This window comes from Syngnathoides biaculeatus, chromosome 3, assembly GCF_019802595.1.
Source record: "Syngnathoides biaculeatus isolate LvHL_M chromosome 3, ASM1980259v1, whole genome shotgun sequence".
NCBI classification, from domain to species: domain Eukaryota; kingdom Metazoa; phylum Chordata; class Actinopteri; order Syngnathiformes; family Syngnathidae; genus Syngnathoides; species Syngnathoides biaculeatus.
In genome coordinates, this window is record NC_084642.1 from 17,414,005 (window position 1) to 17,436,450 (window position 22,446).

At 43.9% G+C, this 22,446-nt stretch overlaps 1 protein-coding gene across 1 annotated transcript; it reads right to left on the reverse strand.

The window, feature by feature from the left end:
• Positions 1–313: 313 nt before the first annotated feature.
• On the reverse strand, positions 314–21,040 carry mmp2 (matrix metallopeptidase 2). Its single transcript, XM_061814638.1, has 13 exons — positions 20,724–21,040; positions 20,394–20,620; positions 14,573–14,721; positions 12,224–12,352; positions 11,810–11,983; positions 10,347–10,520; positions 8,539–8,712; positions 8,299–8,454; positions 8,094–8,220; positions 6,335–6,471; positions 4,738–4,897; positions 4,545–4,654; positions 314–1,316 (listed from the first exon to the last, which is right to left on the reverse strand). Exons 1-13 carry the CDS (start codon positions 20,856–20,858, stop codon positions 1,213–1,215), a joined length of 1,956 nt encoding a protein of 651 aa, XP_061670622.1. The 5' UTR covers positions 20,859–21,040; the 3' UTR covers positions 314–1,212.
• Between the last annotated feature and the right edge of the window lie 1,406 nt (positions 21,041–22,446).

Here is a 22,446-nt window from a genome sequence, read left to right on the forward strand (position 1 = left end):
ATTTTTTTTACTCGTGTGAAAAATGCCCTGTAAGAAATTTTGCAGTGATTTGTTGAAACCATGTTTTGGTGTTTACTAAAATGTCCACAAGATGGCACAGTTTTCTACAGCTACTGTACTGTACAACATACTGTATCTCCCTGTTCCTTTCTGTCCTTGTGTCTTTTTTTTGTGTGTACCCATTTTCCTGATATACTGTATATATATCCATAAACACACATACAACTTTACACACACACACATGTATGTGGTCTAGAAAGTGGATTTTGCTTTCCAGATGTATTTGTGATGTACACATTAATCTCACATCACCTAATAATGACCATCTTTATTGATGACAGTAACAAAGTGCACAAGTATAGAAACTAACATTAAACACCACAACTGAATTGACAAGGTGAAGGTAAAACTAACAAACAAGAAGATTTTTTAACAATACTACTTCGGTACTCTTGTCATGGGTTCATCATGCAGGAAGCCTACGCATCCTTAAGAGGCAACCTGTGCCTTCGATCCATCTGTACCAAACTAAAACAACAGAGATTCTACAAAGTGCTAACCAAGAGGAAAGTAATGTGCCTGAACAAATTGCTCCTGGAAATTTCCAGCCGTCAGACATAACAGATAATATAAAAATGCATGTATATACAAATGAGTGTCAAATTAAAAGAAGGTGACTACATTTGTGTAAGGTTTTTCCTTTAGTTTGACACTCCATTGTGTGCATTTTCTCGAGAAAGTTTCTAAAGCACCATATTCGGTCACAGAGATTGTGCAAAAATCATTTTTTCAAATGTATTGCACAATCATGAGCAAATCAACTTTAGTCAAAAGATACATTTCTGATAAAACTACTTTACACACTCTGACTATATCCAAGGCAAACCTGGAATCCTTCTACCGTTCACAACAAACTCATGTCACAGCATGCTAAAAGCACTGTGTTCAATGCATTGTGGACATACCTGATGTCTCTGTTAAAAAAGTAAAGTAAAAAAAAAAGAACAATACAAAAGAAAGAGTACATGATGTAGTATATGTGCATGGGGGTGACCTAAAATATCACACATTGACAAAGTTGTGTTTCGCTGTGTAGAAAGTCCACTGGAGGCCTCAAATGCAGGATTAAAACATAGTGTGCACTGCCGCGGCCGCAGGTCCAGTGTGATAGTGAGGGGAAACGTCCTTATCACACGAAATAGCTGGATGCGTTCAGCAGCCGAGCCAATCCTTTGTGATCTCACCCAACTTGACGATCTTCAAGCTGCTGTCCTCCAGTTTGAAATAGTGGTTGCCTTTGAAGAAGTAGCTGTATTCTGGTAAAGAGAAAGCGCAGAGAACAAAATGAGGACTTACTACAGGAGACCACAACCTAAGTAGGGAGCAAAATCAGCAGGGTGGAACAGCAATAAACTGCAAAAACAACACAAACAACAATGAAAGACAAATTTAATCCAAGAGGAGTTTACAGGCAGTAAGAAAATGGGCTGCGTCATACAATACTGCAGAGCTAAGGCACAGTAACACAGCATTCATTAAATTAGTCACGTATCCTTAAATGTTGCAATGACCACTCTGCTCCACCATTAGACCTGCAGTGAGCCCCCATAATAATTGGAACCTTGACTTACTTCCCGGTTTTATCAACGGAAAAAGCATCAATGGGAGGTAGAGCAATATACAAAATATGCATGATCATTTACTCGAATACTCTAAATTGTCCATAAGTGTGGATGTGAATAGTCAGATGATTTGGAATTCTGTACTCTGACTAGCAACCAGTCCAGGGCGTATTTATTTTCCTGAACCTCTGAAGATGAATACAGCATTCCCCTGCTATTTGTGCTGGATAAAGACCAAGTCCTGCTGTGAATACCTCATTGTTATAATTGCCAAAAGCAACAGGTTAAAGTCATAAATATCAAACAAACTATGATCTTAAAACATTGTTGTCATTCCACATTCATTTTAGAACATGAAAACTATGAAGACAGTATGGAGGTGAATTTCTGTGCTTATTAAGGTCATAAAATTTCATATGACTGCAGGATGCCCAACTGGCCTTACAGTTTAGAGGTCGGGTGCTCGTATCCGGGCTTCAGCTTATAGCTATGGCGTTTCCATATTCTCCCTGTGGTTGTGTAAGTTTTTTTCTACTACTTCAGTTTCCTCCCACATTCCAAGAATGTTAATTAAAGACTCTAAATTCTGTTCTTCGGTGTATATTTGAATGGTTGTTTGTCTACATCTATTCAGTGCCCTGATTGGCTGGCAACAGGTTCAGGGTGTACGCCGCCTCTTGCCTAAAGGCAGATGGGCTAGACTCCAGCACACCTGCTACTCGAAAGACAATACACGGTATATAAACTGGGTGGATAGAAAATGTCATTGATCAATTACATCGGGCACACACTCAAGGAAATTACTCTAAAGAATATAAGGAGACGCTTATTAATTCTCATTAGTTCTGACACTGCTCTTTCTTAAATCCATCCATTTTCCATACTGCTTATCCACACCAGGGTCATGGGCATGCTGGAGCCTGTCCCAGAATACTCTGGGTCAGGGTACACCCTGAGCTGGTCGCCAGCCAATCACAGCACACATATAAACAAAGAACATTTCGCACACACATTTATACCGACACGCAATGTAGTCTTTAATCAACCTACAATGCATAGTTTTGGAACGTGATAGGAAACACATGGGAGCCCGGATTTGAACCAGGGTCCTCAAAACTGTGAGGCAGATGTTCGAACCAGTCACCAACCACCATGCACTAGCGCTTTATCAATTGTAAAATAGAATTTAGACCAACAGCACCTTCTGATGGATCTGTTATGACTGTGCCCTCTCAACCTACTCACGCAGAAATCTCCACACTAGTGATTGCTTCTCCAAATGTTGCAAACAGAGGCTCATCTGTCGAACAGCACTAACTCAGTCTGTAAAGACGTCCACTGTGGGATGCTTTAGCTACGCTGTGCGTTAGCAGAGCCGCAATGGAAAAAAACCCTGGTCACATGCCGCTGGCAAAATATTTCCATTCAAAAGGAGATTAAAGGTGGTTTTCATCGACAAGCATTCCTGAAATTCAACCTGCCTGTCCTGTTGTTTTGTTCCATCCAAAGCAAAGCTGCGTGAAGTACTCAAAGTTACACATAACCACAAATACTGTAACTGAATAGATCAATAATATCATTTATTTATGAGAACTCATTAATTTATTACAGCTTTTATTCTGGAATGCTTTCCAGACATGCTGCCAATTTGTCACCTTAGGGACATCATACATTCTCTAGTATCTAGGAATAATAATAATGCCAATCATGCTTGCTGGTTGGATGACTTAATCTATTTGCACTTCTACATAATGTAAACATCTTTCTGGAAGGAGAAAAAAAGGATAGGGAAGGGTGTCTGAGATGAGGAGAGTAAAACCAGCCTCTACACAGCAGAAAACCTTTTTCCCAAGTGTGTGCAAAAAAGTTAGCCGCAACTCGATTTTCTCCCAAAAAACACGGAATTTGGTGGGCATGTTTATCGTAAATTATCAAAGACCCATGGACAACAAAATGAACAGGAAGTGATCTTTTTTTAATTTGAAGCAAACTTCTCCCAGGGAATTAACCCAAATGAGCACGAGTCAGAAACAAGTACCGTTATTCCCGGCCGAGCTCACCTGGTTATAAGCCTCACCCAGTACATTTGTGTACAAAATACCATTTTGTACATACATGGGCCACAGCCAAAAGCCACAAGTGCCCACATTGAAATCGACATTAAAAAATGAGATATTTACAAAGAAAGACTGTACACGCTGCCACCACCATCACTAATGGTAATGTTAATGCTAGCGCCGCCACACTAACAGGGCCGGTTAAAAAAAACATACTGGTAAAAATCACTGAGACACGGGAGTAACACGCTAGCGCAGCGCTAACAGCATTGGACCAGTAAAAGTCACTTCCTCGGCACGTACATCGCACCGGTCTCACTCTTACCTTTCCCGCTTGAGTGCCCCCTTGCACCCGTTAGAAAAAAATGCACAAATTAGCCGTAACACCGCATAAACCGCAGGGTTGAAAGTGTGTGAAAAAAGTCGCGGCTTATAGGCCGGAAATTACGTTATATTTGACAGATGGGCAATGCGAAATTGCCAGGCTATTTTGCCTATCCATCTATTATGGACAGACCACAGCGTCAAATATAGATGACCTTTTCAATACTTGTGCGACATTCATTGCTTTACTCTGATATTACAATCGCAATGGAGTTGTTGGTCAATGGGCTTAAAACATGTGAAATACTTCACAGTATAATGCTATGGATATGATTAAGTTCAGAAATAAAGTATGTTTGATACAGCTCCAGCCATTCATTTTCTATAGAACGTGTCATCATTCAGCCTGAGACTATACCAGGCCTTGGGCAAAAGGCAGGTACACAATGGACTGGTCGCCGACTAATCTCAGGTTCGACACTGCTCTTGTACCATCTCTCACTGGTGTTGTATCCAACGTTCAACAAAAATGTAAAATTACCAATTCCATTGAGACTGAAGGCAGCGTCAACCCCATCTGGGATGCCATTCCAGGATTCAGCAATCAGTTTGGGGAAACCACTGTCCATTGTTTTTGTATTTTCATCATATCTGGAAGTCACATATACAAAAGGTAATTAAGCAAGAAATCACACAGTTCAGGTAATTTGATAGGGAAAAATATTGTTCCTCACCTCCAGAATTGCTCCCCAGAAAAGAGGTATGTCTTCCTGTTCTTCCTAAAGCTGAAAGCGGCATCAATCTGCGTCAAGTCGCTGGGCAGACCGAGGGTGTCAAGCCTCTTGGGGTAGCCTCTCTCCAACTCGTCAGCCTTGTATACCCACATCTCATTGCCTGTATGACATAACCCCAACAATGGGTAAAGTAAACCACAGTATAGCTCTTTGGTCAGCTGATTTCAAATGACAAAATGAATTTGACAAAGTCGAAGAGGAGATGCCATTTTGGGCACATGTTGAAAACTCAAGTACTGACAAATACAATTTTATATTTTTTCATAAATTGATGAGTGGTTAATCTTGTCCCAATGTGAGTCTTTTATTTTTAAGAATTACTGTGAAATCGAAAGTATTGAAAATGGCTTGGGTTCTTTGATCTCGCAATGTTCATGGCATAAAAATACACAGTTTTGTAGTGTTTTCTTGAAAAGTGATTTTGTTTTGGAGATGTGGGGATTCTGCCCAATGCTAGCAATTAATTCCAATTATAATCAATTAGACTGGAGTGCTGGACCTAGTGGGGAAGTTGGTTCAATTCTATGACAGAAATGCTGTAAATTTAACAAAATATTTTCACTTTGAGGAACTGAGTTTTGATAACTGGTACATAACTGCATCTTCATGCAAATGAGGAAAAATTAAGCGCATGGCTCCGACCAGTGGAGGTGCTGTTAATTTACTTGCATCTAGTTTGCTGCCGAAAGTCTAACTAACATAAGTTCAGATTCAATTTAACTGAGCTAAGTTATTCTGCTCAATACAGCAGTGGCATTGTAATATGAAGTCAAAACATTCCCATAAAAAGAACAAACAAACAAACAACGATTGTTGACCAAGGAAATTAAGTCAAAAGCCCATCCGTAGGTGGGATTAATGTATAATACAAACCAAAAATTAACCCTTTATGTAGCTATTATTTAATTGCTACCTGTATATAGCAGTGGTTCCCAAAGTGGGGTCCACGGACCCCAGGGGATAAAAAACGTCTTTCCAGGGGGTCCGTGATGTGAAGACGAAAAAACCAAATCGTCTGGAAGCTAATCATGATGTGAGAACAGCCCTTTCCAGTGTTGAACCACGTTTTGATTTATTGTGCAAAAATAAAAAGGAAGAGCACTTTAGCCACTAAAATTGAGTATTTCTTTGTACCAGAATGGCATAGCTGTGTCCAGCACCACATTATTGGCAAAAGTTGAGGTTGAGGATCCAGGAGCTTTTTGGACGACTCACTGGGGGTCCAGGCCCAGGTTGACTTTGGGAACCACTGGTATATAGTATAGTATAGTATAGTATATGTATTATGCAAACCTTATCGTAGTACATGACGAGTACCGTACATTTGGTTCAGTCAATTGCAAAGAATGTTTGAACAACCACTAATAACTGCATATTGGGATATGGAATATCCACACCAACAGTTCCAGAGGATGGAAATGGCTAATCATTAAAAGTAAAGTCATTCAAGTGGTTAAGCAGCACAGACAAATATTTGTTTCTGATGCAAAAAAAGAAGGACAAAAATCCCAGAAATCAGCACATTTATTCATCCAACCTGAGAAGAAGACTGTTTTCTCCTCCACTGGGTTTTCATAGACAGCATCTATCTTGCTGGGCAGGTCAGGCCAGTAGGTGGCCACCAGCATGGGTCCAGTAGGCTTGCTTCTGAAGTTTACTGACCTGAACAAGAACCTGGCACAAAGAGAGTAGAAGTAGAAAAGAGGAAGGGAAGTGGGGCTGGGCTTAATGTTTTCGAGTATGGAGTTCAAGGGGGGTGGGTAGTCGGATTCAACTTCTCCACTGGCCGAGTCAGCCCACAAAGGCGTGATTCATGAGCATCTGGTTCTCGTTAAAACCCGAGGCTGCCGACGCCAGTGGAACAAGACCCTTCTTGCCCAGATTTGCAATGCAGCTACTCCATAACAACGACGACTGCATCCCAAATGCTTTTCCACTGACCCAGTTTTCAATAGGGAAATGATACAATAAATTTAAAGTAGAACAAGAATCCTGTCAAATCAAACTAATCAAATATTACAATTTCTTAATTATAATTTGAAGTGATTACCACAAAATACAGTAGTACAGTATAGCAATGATTTTATTGTGTGATATTTAAACTTAATTCTCATACCTGGTTGTTTTTCTTCATCTTTGTCTAATTTTTGTTTTTAGTGCTTTCCAGGATTTTGAACCACCAACATGAAACCAAACAGTGATTTCAAATGCTTTGGGAATTGAGCATAAAATAAGTACAAATTAGCTCAATAATAGTAAGGAATAACTGTAAAAAAAAGTTAGCAGTTATAACAGAGAACCTGCGATCACAGAGTAAACTGGTGGAACAACCAGCTGAAAATCATTTTTTTCTCCACTTTGAAGAATATGTTGTAATAACAACAAGATTTAATCTTATGTCTAGTGACTGACTGACATCGCAACTTACTGTGCAAGAAAAATGCGAGAACAGGATATCTACACTTCAGACCAAAAATGAGGTTACGCGATCAGACTGTTCTAAATATCTGCTTGAACTCCTCAAGGATTATGAGTCACATGGAATCAAGTTGCAGTGCAGCTTGAGTTCCAAACAACAAGCCAAAGTTTTCCTGGCCTACTGCAAATGTGGTGAAATAAAAGCAGATTTTGCGAGTTGGATTTTGATTCGATGCCAACTCCAGTTTGTCCAGGAGAAACCTTTAATTCTTTGGTCAGGCTGTCCTATTTCCTTTGGACACACAACTCCAAGATTCAAGTATCAAAGCTTTCATTTACTTCTGCATTCTAAAAAGATCTTAGTCAGCAAAACCGCTCAACTGCTTGCACAATTTTCAAGAAGGCTGATGCACAAACGTAGCATTTAATTTGCTGCTTGAGTAATTGCTTAAACACCAGTGCGTGTTAAGCAGTGTACACAGCATTTACGGATGGTAACTATTTGTATTGTAGGATGTTTTTAGGATGAAAGCTCAAGGCAACCACCAACTTCAAGTGGTTAGACATTCCAGTTCTGGTAAACGAGAAATAAAAGCAAATACAGTATTAGATTACATCTTCATAAGGTTTGAAAGCAGCCAAGTGGACAGTAACAATAGACAAGAATAATAAAATATAATACAGTAGTTGAAAATCCCCAAATATCTATCAGAATGGGAGTGAGCTGTGAATGTGGCAGCTGTATGTGAAGAAATGGATATACCGTACTGTATCACACAAAATAGTCAGCACCTTTTACTGGAGCAAATTCTCTTGCATATGTGTTTCTGGTGGGATCAAATTTGATCAAAACAATGCAGCACCTCTCGTTCGCTTACCTGTCCTTGAAGAAGAAGGTCTCTCCTCTAATTTGGGCAACAGCATCAAAAGTAATAGGCTCCTTACAGATGTCCATGGGGGTCACGGGTCCCTGAGTTGGAGGTAGAGGCTTGTCTGTAGGAATTCCTGGAAATATAAGGCTACTTTGTCATTCCCTGGACTATAATAAAACCAGGCTGTGATGGTATGGTATTTCCTTCCCACCATAGAGCTCCTGGATGCCCTTGATATCATCGCTAGAGAGTCTGAAGTCCTTGGTGAAGGTATAGATGGGGGCCATCAGTGCACCAGGGTCTTCAGAGTGCTCCAAGCCAAGGGCATGGCCAAACTCATGAGCAGCCACCAGAAATAAACTGTAGCCTGAAAGCAAGTCATGTCATGAAATGTGATATTTCTTTTGCAGATCGGATTCAGTGATAGAAAAACACATTCATCAGTCATTACCTTGATCCGGGCAGAAACCCCACTTGCGGTCATCATCGTAACTCTTGGTTGTACCGCACCACATCTTGCCATCACTGCGTCCGGACGTGGTGCAGGACTCGTAGGTGTCTCCCAGGAAGGTGAAGGGGAAGACACAGGGGCTGCCTTCACTGTTACCGCCCACAGTTGACATCGCTGCAAAAGAACAACTCTTGTAATGACTTATGACAAATGTGGGAAGGGGGGCGGGGGGCATGAGAGCGGGGAGGTGTTGGCATGGTTTGTTCCTGCCCCTCACTTGACAATCTTTCATTCAATTCCCTCCCAAACCTATTTGAGTGCTATCACATGTCACTGCTTTTACAATTTTCAGTGCTAACACCCCTCCCCGTTGGAAAAAATTTCAAGTGGTGTGGGGGGCACAGAAAAAATTAATCCCCAGAATAGATGGTGCACCCAAAAAAGTTTGAAAACCACTGTGTTAGTCCAAACTAGTGTGTTGTGACGTCATAAAATGGGAACCATATAATGGCGGGATGAGGAAAAAAATTATGTTTTGCACTCCCACCAGGCCACAATAGAATCATGATGTCAATTCGTATGGTGCAACTATTACAGTATTGCTAAAAACAACGTGATTAACCTTATGCAATTTGATGTTTAACAATGAGAATGACAAAAGTCAATGCCTTTAGACTTTCATGTGTCGAATTAAAGGGTCTATAAACATAGATTATTGATTTGTTTCTAAATACATTAAATACGTTTGAAGTTAAGTGTTGAAAATACATACAAATGAATCTCAATATGGTGCTGAATTGAGTATCTTTTTCACTGTTAAAATTTTCCTGAATTTCTGAGTGGGGCTAAAATACGGTGCATACTTTCTTGAGCATGGTGCCTCCCCCGCTATACAAGTACCAAGTGACATTTTTTTTGGGTGTTCAGTTGTGAGTTAGCTGACCATCACAAGGCCCATTTACCACTTCAGCCTGCAGTTAGCAAGCTAACGATGGCTAAACCTTGAAAATGTGGTTTTGCCGGATGCCTCAATTTACAGAACAATTTTGTCACATTTTTTCAAGATTCCAAAACTTAGGAAATAATGAGTATTTTTTTAAAGACACACATATATGGCAAACTCAACATTAATACCACTAGTCAACTCTGCGGTGCACATTTTATGACAGTTATGTAAATATACACCTGAGAGTTTGTGGGTAACTTGACACAAAAGAATGGGGCAGGCATGTGTCTGAGTTCATGGGCTTCTTCCCACCAAAATTTGTCAGTACTTTATTTAATTAAAATCTACATTTTGAGAATATGTGATGAAATCAGAGAAACCGGCACAGATAACCTACAGAGGATCGGTCCAGAGCCGACATTCAAACCAAGATACTCCTAACTGCGAGGCAGATACACGAGCCACAATTGACACAATGATACACAGTCACCTCCACCTATGGACAATTTAGTCTTAATATATAATAATGACAATGTTTTGGGGTACAACTTTCACAGAGTCCAGGAGAGATTGAACCCCATAATCTTCTCACTATGAGGCAAAAATGCTAACCACACGGAAACCACAGTGGTCATACTTCTCTATCACCCTGATTCTTTCACAACCTGAAAACTAGGCCAAGTTGACCGAGCAGAAAATAAGCACGTGAAAATATTTTCACATGCCTTTGGCAGACCATGGACAAGACCGGAAAACCCCAAATGAATGTTCCCTGGAGAGGCTAACACCCATAAGAGCGCTCAACGCTCTACAATCTTGTAAACAGAGCTCATAAAATCCGGAAGAAGAAGGCACCACCAACCAGTTTCAGGGCAGAAGCCGTAGGTTTTGTCCTGGTCATAGTTTTCAGTTGTAGCACACCAGCGATAGCCGTCATCTCTTCCTGTAGTCGTACAGCCATCATACTTCTCGCCCTGGAAGGTGAAGGGGAATTTACATGCTGCTCCCTCGCCATTTCCACCCAGGGTGAAGAGCACTGCAGTACAAAATGTCAGAAAAACAAAGTGATCAGCACACATTCCATCAATCAGGCCAAATTTGAGCATTTTCCCTGTCTTAGCCATCAAAGTTAGCAAAAGGCCACTTGTTGGAGATCTGTTAAGAGTATCAGGAAAGAGTGTCCTCTGGTTTGCAATGTGTGTTGAGTGATTTTGCCTCCCGATCATCTTCCCGTGGCTGACAATTACAACTGTTAAATTACGAGTCACAACCATTTATAATCACAAATCCTTGTTGTCTATCGTCAACAGTGGGTTTGGCCAAACCAAAGAACTGTGAGGTGAAATGGAAGCCAATCATAAAGCGACAATGGGCTCAGGTTAATGTACACAAACAGTGGGTCAGTCAGTTGTGCTGAGTGTTCGCATATAACCCTAACCCTAACCCTAAACGCACAGTATTGCAGGGGATTGGGACCAAGACCTCTCACAAATTGCTTACAAGAGTGAGTAGTTGACACATTCTGTAAAAAAAAAAAAAAAAATCTATACTAATAGTTTAAACCACAAATACAGCACAAACTATGTACATGCAAATGCAACGAAGACATTGCAACTTCCATCAAACAACGCAACTTTAACATGGGCTCCTCCATGACATAAGGTCAGGATAGTCAAGATGTGTCACTTTAACAACACTTTCTTGACAGCAATTACTACTTTCCTATTGCCATGGGCTTTGATGCCATCTTGTGGCCTCTTAGGACGTCATGGAAAAAGTGGGATCGATTCCCGCTCAGTGATGGTGTTAATATGTGCCCTGCGACTGACTGGCGACCAACCCCAGGGGTGTAGTCGGCCTTTCACCCGAAGGTAGCTGGTATATAGGCTCCAGAACTCCTGTGACCCTTGTGAGGGTAACCGGGCTGGAGAATTGATAGATGGATGATAAAAAGAACACTGCATATGTATGATGCTTTTGTTAAGAAGGCAAATTGTTCTTGATGTATGCAACTGTCCCCAAAATCAGTAGAAAGTTCCAGAACCAATTGGGTCCACCCATGTTAATGGCATATGAAACACCTTTGGCACATAGCTATAAACCAGGGATGTTCAAACAAAGAAAATAGACAAAAATGATGTTTGATAAAGCCCAGTTTCCTAAAGTGGGCTTGTAACTTTGTAAAGAAACCCACAAGTCCCTTCCAAAATCAACAGAAAAAAATGTATTTATGGCAAAACGATACAGCTACTTTCTTTTAGTCTTCCACAGCAGAAATAATTCAATACCATTTGGTCCCTCAGGCCAAACAAGAGTATGACTTACATTCGTGAGGACAGAAACCATATTTGCCATCTTCATCAAAGTTGTAAGTGGTGGAGCACCACAGGAAGCCATCGTCACGGCCCTGAGAGGTGCAGCTGTTGTACTCGGTGCCTTGGAACAGGAAGGGGAATTTGCAGAATTCTCCATCTGCGCTGCCGAATTTCACCTTGACCACTGATGAAAAGAGAACCAGTAGGTTTAAACCGTCTGAAATTCATCTGGGTCATTTGCTGCAAAAGTTCTTTTTTTTTTGGTGTTCTGTTCACCTCCCAGATAGGCAAAGGATTTAGGCATGGAGCAGTTCCAGAAAGTTCATGCAATTAGATTTGTCGTTGTTGGATGGGTGTATGTCATGTCATGCGCATGTCAGCTGTACTTTGCTGCGGACGAGATGCAGCACTTTAGCAGTTTTACCTTGGCCCTCTCCAAGTGTCCACTGCTCATCATCGTCAAAGTGAGAGTCGCCCCCTATTCCTGGTCCAGGAGCAAAGGCATGAGCCAAGAGTCCGTCTTTGCCATCAAATGGGTAACCATCACCGTGCTCTGTTGATGACACAGTTTATAATACAATTCTGCACGATTGGACTTTGGCAAATTGGGAATAGTTAGCATTACAAATACCACACAGTAGATTGTGAGTAATAGATTGTTGATGGTTTGGTGAGTTAGCCAGTTTTGTTCCTAGACTACTAAATGGAAATTATTGTCTAATTAATTATTACACTCCACCATAGACTTCTGCATTATATGTCATGAACACTGTTCTTGATCGTCTGTGTTGTGATAATGATATTGACCAGGACATATAATATCTGTCATGGTAAAAGTGGTTAGCGCAGTCCCAAACCAACATCAGCTAACATCCTTGAGTTTGAAAAAAGTAAGCATTTATTTGAGATTTATTCCAGTGCCAAATTAACCAACAGCGGCACGTAATTTAAAAAGTGGTGGTCACTTTACAGTATTTGTGGAAAACCATATATGCTTACAGAACTAAGGTGAGTACCAAACATATTAGAGGTATTATTTTTACAAATGTGTTTTTTATGGCGATATCTGTTATTTGTTTCCCCCAAGATGAAAATTGCATTTATTTATTCTAGTGTAATGCCAATTATTTAGGGCACTGTAACCGTCACAATGATCGACATTCCATTCTCTAGCTTTATTTAATCACATGAACGCTTTTGTATTTTTAGACTCGATCTGCGACTTCCGTATAGAGCGACCGTTCCGCCAATCAAACGGGATCACGAGTGTCATTTGACTCCAATCCACAAATCAGACGACACAATGCAGTCACAAGACCTAATACATCACTTTTGCGAGCTAATCAAAATGACATATTTTGGGGGGAAAAACAGCGCGAGTGTGTTCGCAGACTAAAACAACAATAACAATAACAACATCAGTTTTGTCAAGGAGTTCTTCAATGGCGACTGCCCAAACTTGGCTATTTCAGCCCACTTCAAACCTGAGAAAACACTTTGCGGTAAGTTGCAGACGTTTCTATTGCTGTTTTGGCACTGAATATGGCAACATGACTATCCCTATGGTGTCACACACACGCAAACACAACTACTAAGTCTGATTAGCATACAACTTCTTCATGACGTGATGAGTGGGGGGGGGGGGGGGCATGTCTTGTGGCTTTTTGGGCACTTATTTTAAATGGTGGGAGCTCTGTCCCAATGCCTCTTTACTGTTTTTTTTTTTTAAATGTCATGTATTATTCTTACGTAACAGTAGTCTTCCTTGAGAACAATGTTTGGCTACCCACTTTTGAAAGAGGACAGTAAGGTTCGTTGTGGACTTTGCGCGCGCACACTGACACCTTCATGGACCCCCACAATGTCTGCCTGTCTGTCGAGTCTTTCAAGATGTGTACTGAGAATGGCGTTGTATTTAGGTGGCGATTTGACACGTCAAGTCTGCTGTAGGGTTCTGATTTAATGTGGCTTCAAGAACACTTGAAGTTATTTTTTCATGTTCATTCTTTAACTTGTGTGCTGTACAGTACCATGTAATGGGTACGGTTACGATTTTTTTTTTTAATTTGTACTGTGAATAGGTAATATTCCTGCCACTTGGCATCTAAAAATGTACTTTTTAAAAACTTAGTTACTTTTGAAATAAAGTAATCAGTAAAGTAACTAAGTTACTTTTTCAAGCTAATCGGTGGCATTCTGTGTCTAAAGACTGAAAGCATTTATTTTTTCAAATGGGGAAGCGGAGACAACTTTTATTTGAGCTAAATATTGTACATGTTTTAAGTACTTACAGTAACAGTTTTTTCAAGTATTTACAATAGATGTATACTTGAATATATGCGTGTCATTTTCCCCCAAAAAACACAAAAAATCTATTATCTTGAGTGGACACAATAATTTATTTGAGCTGTTGGTGCAATATGTAATAAATGGGGGGGTTCCATCTATTATCACTGGAGACATTTATTTTTTGGGCACGGTATGTGTTTCAATAGACATCTATGAGAGAAAAGGCAATTTATTTGAGGAAAATAGGTACAGGCAAATATTTTATACTAATACTATAATAATATAGATGATGAAGATGATTTTTCTCTGGTGGCGGGGGGTAGGACATTTACAATTATTGGACAATATAGTGAATAGCTGCTTGAGATTACTTGTATTAACTCCTGTCTTAACAAGATGCATTTATTAGTTGAAATTATTTTTTTATGGTGACATCATGAAGTTTATGTTGCTAGGATAACTCCGGACTGCTTTTTATCCCTACCGTTGCGGCCAAAATTGATCATAATGTCCGCCTCTCCATCCATGAGGCGATTGAACGAGAGTGGCGTAACGTCACTCCACACTTTGAAGGCTCTGAAGAAAGCGTCGTTGATGACTTCCTCGTCCAGATCCGGAGAGTAACCAAGGATTCTGCAGAGAATTATGTCATTTCAAGATTAACAGGAGTTTTAAAGAAACAAAGCCAGTGGGAGAATTTGTCAAGGGGCGGGGGGGGGGGGGGGTTGTTCCAGTCAACAACATGACCATGAATCATATGGCCAAAAAATGCAACAAGGAGCAGATGAGCTGGGACATAGAAGCACTCATCTGGTAAAAACAACTGCATATTTTTGTGAACTTCCAAGCAGAAGACCTGACACACGCTTACTGCATAAGAATACTGGCGTGAGTAAGAATAACAGTGTCATGGCCCAGTGGATAGTGGGGGTCAGATCTGGGGGAGGGGGGTCGGGAATGTTGAGGGAGGGGCTGTTTAAGTACAGAGGGTTAAACAGGGCCAAGTTGAGGTCTGCTTGAATATGCGAACAAATTCTAGAAAAGGCTTTTTAGGTCTTAAAGGGCCTCTTCTGTTCCTGTTTACATGGGAGCATGGATTTGGATGTTTGTTTTGTCACCATCTTGCAATATGTTGGGATGTCAACTGCTTATATGTTAGCATTTCAATATGTGTCATTCGAGTTAGTACCTGATTATATGATAAGAGATAAAATCATCTAGGTACTTTAATTCTTTTGTTACTCTAGTTGCTATCTTACTCTCTATTAGCATTACAAACTGTTAGCATGCTAGTGTTTGAGCCATTCTAAATGATACACTAATACAGGAAAAATTTAAAATCTCATCATCCTCCTCAGGGTAGCTGGCTTACCACACCTGCATGTTTAACACATCCTCATTAGAAAGCTGAATACAGGAAAAGAGAGTAAATTTTTATCGCTCTGTCTTGCCACTTGATTTTCTCAGACTCCTTGCTAGCTTGCTGTGTTCTTGCATGCCTACTGTTACCATGTTAGCCTTTGTTTGATTTTCATTTGAAATGACATTCAGCTACAGGGTGACACATAAAATCCTCAAGTATCAATTGATTTTAGCATTTATCCTACCAAGGTGTATATCATCCAATTATGATGGCAAATATGACTGCTTGTGGTGTTTACATAATTCACCCGCGGGACCTCGAGTTGGGGTGCAGGGTTCCGCACGGACTGTTTTTGTTGTTGCGCTTCCGGAGCAAAAGGTTAACAGAGTTCCCGCCGTTATGCGAGTAGTTTGGTGATGTCGAACAATAAAGCAAGTTCTGTTTCTGTGTCCGACACTCCGCCTCCGACTCCTTTTCTCCGGCGCTACACTGGTGACCCCGACGTCAGTCCCGGCGTTTTCGAGACTGAAACGAACATGGCAACCGCCATCCTCAAATTGCCGGAGTTTTGGGAGACGTCCGCGGCAGCGTGGTTCGCACAGACGGAGGCTCAGTTCACCCTCCGCGGGATCTCAGATGATTCCACGCGTTACTACCACGTTGTCTCAGCACTCGGGAGCTCAACGGCGGCCAGAGCAGTGAACTTCATCACCTCTCCCCCGGCCCGAGATAAGTATGCTGGGATCAAGGCTCACCTTCTCAAGGTTTTTGAACTTTCACGGCCGGAACGTGCCCGACGTCTGTTGGCTATTAATGGACTGGGGGACAGCAAACCTTCCGAACTCATGGAAATGATGCTAAACCTGCTGGGCACGGAAGAGCCCAATTTCATTTTCATGGAACTGTTTCTCAGGCAAATGCCACCGCATGTTCAGACGGCGCTCGCGAACAGTACTATCACTGAGCCCCGGGCCCTGGCCGAGGAGGCCGACCGTTTCTTCCTGGCAACCCAGCGCTTCTCCCCTGAGACGCTGGCCGCGACGCGCAGTTACTCACCTTCGGGCGCGGGGGTGGCATCCAGCAGGGGCCCCTTTGGCACCGACGGCCGTGCTGGCACAGGCTTGTGCTACTTCCATGCCCATTTCGGTGCGAAAGCGAAGAGGTGCCGCGCCCCTTGCAACTACGACGCGTCGGGAAACGCCAAAGCCCACGCTTCGCAGCGGCCGTGAGCGTGGGCGCGAAGAGCCGGCTGCTGTTCGTCAAGGACAACCTTTCCGGGCGCAAATTCCTTTGTGACACCGGCGCCCAGAGGAGCGTCCTGACGGCCACTGCGGAGGACGCCGCTGGCGGGACTCATGGGCCACCCCTACTGTCCGCTAATGGCTCCCCTATCCGCTCTTATGGCATGAGGACTGTGGACTTGTGTTTCGGGAGTCAGCGCTTCACATGGGACTTTGTCACTGCGGATGTCTCATTCCCTCTCCTCGGCGCTGATTTTTTTTGTGCCCACGGGCTGCTGGTGGATGTTAAGAGGGGCCGTCTGGTGGATGCACTGACTTTTTCCACGGTCGCCTGCGTCCGCAATGAGGCGACTTATGGTGGTCTCTCCAGTTCGCTATCGGACGGCACCAAGTACCAACTCCTCCTTGGTGAGTTCCCTGCCTTGACACGGCCCACTTTCTCCTCTGCCACGACTAAACATGGGGTCGAGCACCACATTGAGACCAAGGGCCCCCCGATCCACGCGAGGGCCCGACGGCTTGATCCCGAGAAGCTAGCAGTCGCTAAGTCCGAGTTTGCCAACATGGAGCGTCTGGGCATCGTCCGCCGCTCGGATAGCCCGTGGGCCTCGCCACTACACATCGTCCCTAAACCGAGTGGTGGGTGGCGACCGTGTGGTGACTACCGCCGCCTTAACGACGCCACTACGCCCGACCGCTACCCTGTTCCACACATTCAGGACTTCTCAGCCCACCTGGCAGGCAAAATCTTGTTCTCCAAGGTCGACCTGGTGCGCGGGTATCACCAGGTTCCCGTGCACCCCTCAGACGTTCCCAAGACAGCTGTAATCACTCCGTTTGGACTGTTCGAGTTTCTGAGGATGCCGTTTGGTCTTAAAAACGCGGCACAATCTTTCCAGCGTTTAATGGATTCTGTGATCAGGGACTTGCCATTTGTGTTCGTCTATTTGGATGACATCCTCGTCGCCAGCTCCTCGGAGGATGAACATCTGATGCACCTCCGCGACCTCTTCGCAAGACTTGAGCAGCATGGCCTGATCATCAACCCGGCAAAGTGTGTTTTCGGGGTGCCCTCTATCCAGTTCCTCGGGCACCTCATAGACAAGAACGGCGCCGCCCCCCTTCCGGCAAAGGTGGAGGCCGTCTCCGCTTTTCCCCGACCTCGCTCGGCTCGGGGCCTCCGGGAGTTCCTGGGGATGGTGACTTTCTACCACCGGTTCATCCGCCGGGCGGCCCACATCATGCGCCCGCTCTATGAGGGTCTTAAAGACAAGGCCCCCAACCGGGACGTTGAATGGACGGCCGAGAGGATGGAAGCCTTCGAGGCTACGAAGGCCGCACTGAGTCGTGCCGCTATGCTGGCTCACCCGACCCACGGGGCCCCTGTCGCTCTCACTACCGATGCATCGGACTACGCTGTTGGAGCCGTATTCGAACAGTGGGTCGGCGGCGCCTGGCAACCGCTTGCCTTTTTCAGCCGTCAGCTGGTCCCCAGGGAGCGCAAATACAGCACGTTCGATAGAGAGCTCCTCGGCCTCTGGCTGGCGATCCGCCACTTCCGCTCCCTATTGGAAGGCCGTGAGTTCACGGCATATGTGGACCATAAACCCCTCACTTTCGCCATGTCCAAGGTGGCCGAGCCGTGGTCCGCCCGCCAGCAACGCCAACTGTCGTTCATCTCTGAGTACACTACGGACATCCAACACATCGCCGGCAAATCCAATGTGGTCGCGGACTGCCTCTCCAGGGCGATCGTCGGCACTGTGCATCTGGGTCTCGACTACTCCCGCATGAGCGCAGACCAGGCCTCGGACCACGGGGTGCAGGCCCTCAAGACTTCTGACACGGGTTTGCGCCTGGAGGAAGTCGCGGTTGGTGACTCGGGCGTCAGGTTGCTGTGCGACCTCTCGGCTGACCAGCCTCGGCCGCTGGTCCCTGCAAACTGGCGAAGAGCTGTTTTCGAGGCGGTCCACAACCTCTCCCACCCCGGAAGGAAACCGTCCGTGAGGCTGGTGGCCCAGAAGTTCGTGTGGCGCGGTCTCAAGAAAGATGTGCAGGCCTGGGTCGACTCGTGCGTGGCCTGTCAGCGGCTAAGGTGCATCGCCACACAAAAGCCCCCTTGGAGCCCTTTGCTGTCCCCGAGAGGAGGTTTGACCACGTCAACGTTGACTTGGTAGGTCCACTTCCTCCCTCGCACGGATTCACCTACTTGCTCACCATGGTGGACAGGACGACCCGCTGGCCCGAAGCCGTTCCCCTCTCCTCGACAACGTCGTCAGACGTGGCCCGGGCGTTCATCGGCACGTGGGTTGCACGCTTCGGGACACCGTGCGACCTTTCTTCAGATCGTGGCCCTCAGTTTACCTCTGAACTCTGGAACGCAGTCGCTGAGAGTTTGGGGGTCAAGCTGCACCGCACTACCGCCTATCACCCCCAGGCGAACGGTCTTTGCGAGCGGTTCCACCGCTCCATGAAAGCAGCCCTGCGTGCCGGCTTGACGGACGGCAACTGGTTGGATAAGCTCCCGTGGGTCATGCTCGGCCTCAGGTGCGCCCCCAAGGAGGACCTGTTGTCCTCATCCGCCGAACTCGTCTACGGCCAGCCACTGCGGGTCCCCGGCGAATTCATCCCGGACGCCAAAGCGCCCTGGTCCGCAGCCTGGCAACGGTCCTCCCTGCTGGAGGCCGCAAAAGGGTTTGCGCCGGTTCCCACGTCGCAACATGGCACCCCAGCTGCCCGGCTGCCCCGTCACCTGCGCTCTGCGGATTTTGTGTTTGTTCGTCATGACGCCCACCGTGGACCTCTCCGCCCCCCATACGACGGGCCGTTCAGGGTCCTGGAGCATGGGGATAAGAGCCTGCTCGTGGACATTGGCGGCAGACCCGAGACTGTTTCCGTGGACAGGGTCAAACCCGCGCACCTGGACATTGCCCAGCCTTTGGGGTTGGCCCTCCCCCCGCGCCGGGGTCGTCCCCCTTTGCCCTGTGCCCCTGCGCCCGCCGGGGTACCCTTGACCCCGCCTGAGCCCTTGTCCCGTGACTCAATGGACAGTGCGGCCCCGCCCCCATCGGCCCCTACAGTGCACACTCGCCGGGGTCGGGTCATCATCCCTCCACGGCACAAGGATTTTGACTATGGGTGAATTCTGGGGGGGCTTGTGTGGTGTTTACATAATTCACCCGCGGGACCTCGAGTTGGGGTGCGGGGTTCCGCACGGACTGTTTTTGTTGTTGCGCTTCCGGAGCAAAAGGTTAACAGAGTTCCCGCCGTTATGCGAGTAGTTTGGTGATGTCGAACAATAAAGCAAGTTCTGTTTCTGTGTCCGACACTCCGCCTCCGACTCCTTTTCTCCGGCGCTACATGCTTACATGTTAAGATTTCATGGGACCCTCAGAAACAGTAACTGAGATCAAGAACTACACAGGACTAATTGATCTGTCTTGGTATTTTGTTTTCTCTGACTAATATCTTGCCAACTGTTAGCATGTTAGGATTTAATTTTTTAAAAATTTGAAATAACGTTCGACTACTGAGCATGATTCACTTATACCAGTTTGTTGTCTTGCTATATGTTGTGATAGAAACCATTATTACTTTTTAGTTTTAGTGGTTTTCATTATGTTCTGGCATTTTAAACATTTTCAAGTTTCGCATTCAAAATTTCAACATTTAAAGATGTCCTTAAAAGTCCATGGTCTGACCTGTAGGTAATGTCTTTCTTCTGCCACAATGGTTTTCTGTGGAAAAAGTTGTAGTTGGCCACATCTGGCACACCACAGCGGGGCTTCTTCATAATCTCTACAGTCTTTTCGTCGATCTCACCAGTCTCTTGCAAGGAGAAGAACTTTTGCATTTTCTTTAAGGTGTCCTTGAGGACCATCAGGTTGCATCTATCTTGCGGGCACCCATAGAACTTGTTTAGGTAGCGCTACAAAATGGAGGAAAAATAAAAATGGATCCAAGTATATATATATATATGTGGAAAATGTTTTTTTTTTCCGGGCTGCAAAAGAAGACTAAAAGAAGCTTACCAGTGCGACCTCTTTGTCGGTCCTGGGAGTATCATCTCCAGGAAATCTGATGATAGGAGAAGGGGCAGCAGATGTCGATTTAAAGTGGATGAAGTGGAGCAAAAACACGCTCACAAAAATGGACACATAATCCATTTTGAAAAACTTAAGGTGTCCTTAAAAGTTAATCAAAGTTTCTCTAAGGTCCTCCTGCATGGGCTGCTTGGAGTCTTCTGCAGTTTTTTTCTTTCTTTCTTTTTCCTTGCACCTCAAGGTCTCACAACTTTCTAATTTTTTGCCGACTTGCACTTTTTTTTTCCTTCCTTCTATGTGCGCAGCCTCGGAGGCATGAAGAAGGCAGAGCTGAAAGTAGGAGGCAGCGATGATCTATGGGCTGGACAAAGTATGCCCCGAGGGCCACATAAGGCCCTTTCCATTTTTTTGATCCGTACCCATAAGCCTTTATGGAATACTGTTCATTTAAATTTGTTTCATTGTTTTTGGCATTTTTCGTACGGTTGGTTAACTCATAATTGTTCATTTCAAATGTTAACTCATTAAAAAATGGCTTGCATAACTAAGTGATTTTATGTATATCCTTACAACCGCAAACAGGATAAGTGGTATAGAAAATTGATTGATGGATGACTTATTTTGTATATAGAATAACATACAGTGCTGTGAAAAACTATTGTCTTTTTTCTCCTATTCTTATATTTTTACATATTGCCTCACTTAAATTTTTATGATCAACAAACAAATGTAAATTTCAGACACTTATAACCCAGGTGATCTTAAAATACAATTTTTTTTAATGGTGCTTTCATCTATAAAAGAAAAAAAATGAGTTATATGGAAAACTAATGCTCCGCTTGTTAACTCTTGAATGCAGAATTTTTGATACATTTTCACTGATCACACGCAAACCTGATCACTTCCACACTTGTTGTTGTTCCCAAAGACATCAAATCAGAAAGCTCTTAAAAAAATGACAGGATTTAAAAGAAATTCCAGGACAGTCGAGTAATAAATTGACATCTATCAGTCCAGAAAGGGTTATCAAAGCAATTTTCAAAATCTTTAGGATTGCAGTGAACTATAGAACAGGGATGAACATTCCCAGGGGTGGCCAACTTCCAAAGAATAACCCAAGAGAGATGCAATGACTCATCCAGGAAGCCACAAAACAACTCAGGACGACTTGTAAAGTACTGCAGGCCTCCCTTGCCTCAGTTAAGGTCAGTATTCATGAGACAACAATAAGGAAGAGATTTGGAAAAAATGGCTTCCATGGCAGACTTCCAAGGCGAAAGCCACTGCTGACCAAAAAGAACATAAAGGCTCATCTTACTTTTGCAAAAAACAAACAAACATCTGAAGGTTTCCCAAGACCCTTGGAACTAAAGAGATGAATTTAGAAGTTTTGGAAAGTGTGTCACATTCTATCTGGAATAAGTAGCATCACGTTTCATCAAAAGAACATCACATCAACAATCAAATGTGTCGAGAGTGTGATGGTCTTTTAGGGTCTAAACAACTTTCTGTGATCGATGGAATCATGAATTTTGCTCTTTAATAGGAAATTCTAAAGCAGAATGTTCAGCCATCAGTTTATGACCCTCCATTTTTGCAAACGTTAAACAATTCTGCAAGGAAAGTTTGGCCAAAACATCTCCACAGAAATATGAAAGACTCATTACCAGTTAAAGAAAATGCTTGATTTAATTTTTACTACTGAGGAAGG

Coding starts and splice junctions, on each gene's coding strand:
- mmp2 (XM_061814638.1), bottom strand. CDS start 20,858: ATGGATTATGTGTCCATTTTTGTGAGCGTGTTTTTGCTCCACTTCATC. Junction 8,713..10,346: donor CGGCTTCTGCCCTGAAACTG/GTTGGTGGTGCC, acceptor GTTCTTTTGCAG/CGATGTCAACTGTGGGCGGT. Junction 8,455..8,538: donor GGGTTTCTGCCCGGATCAAG/GTAATGACTGAT, acceptor ACTTGCTTTCAG/GCTACAGTTTATTTCTGGTG.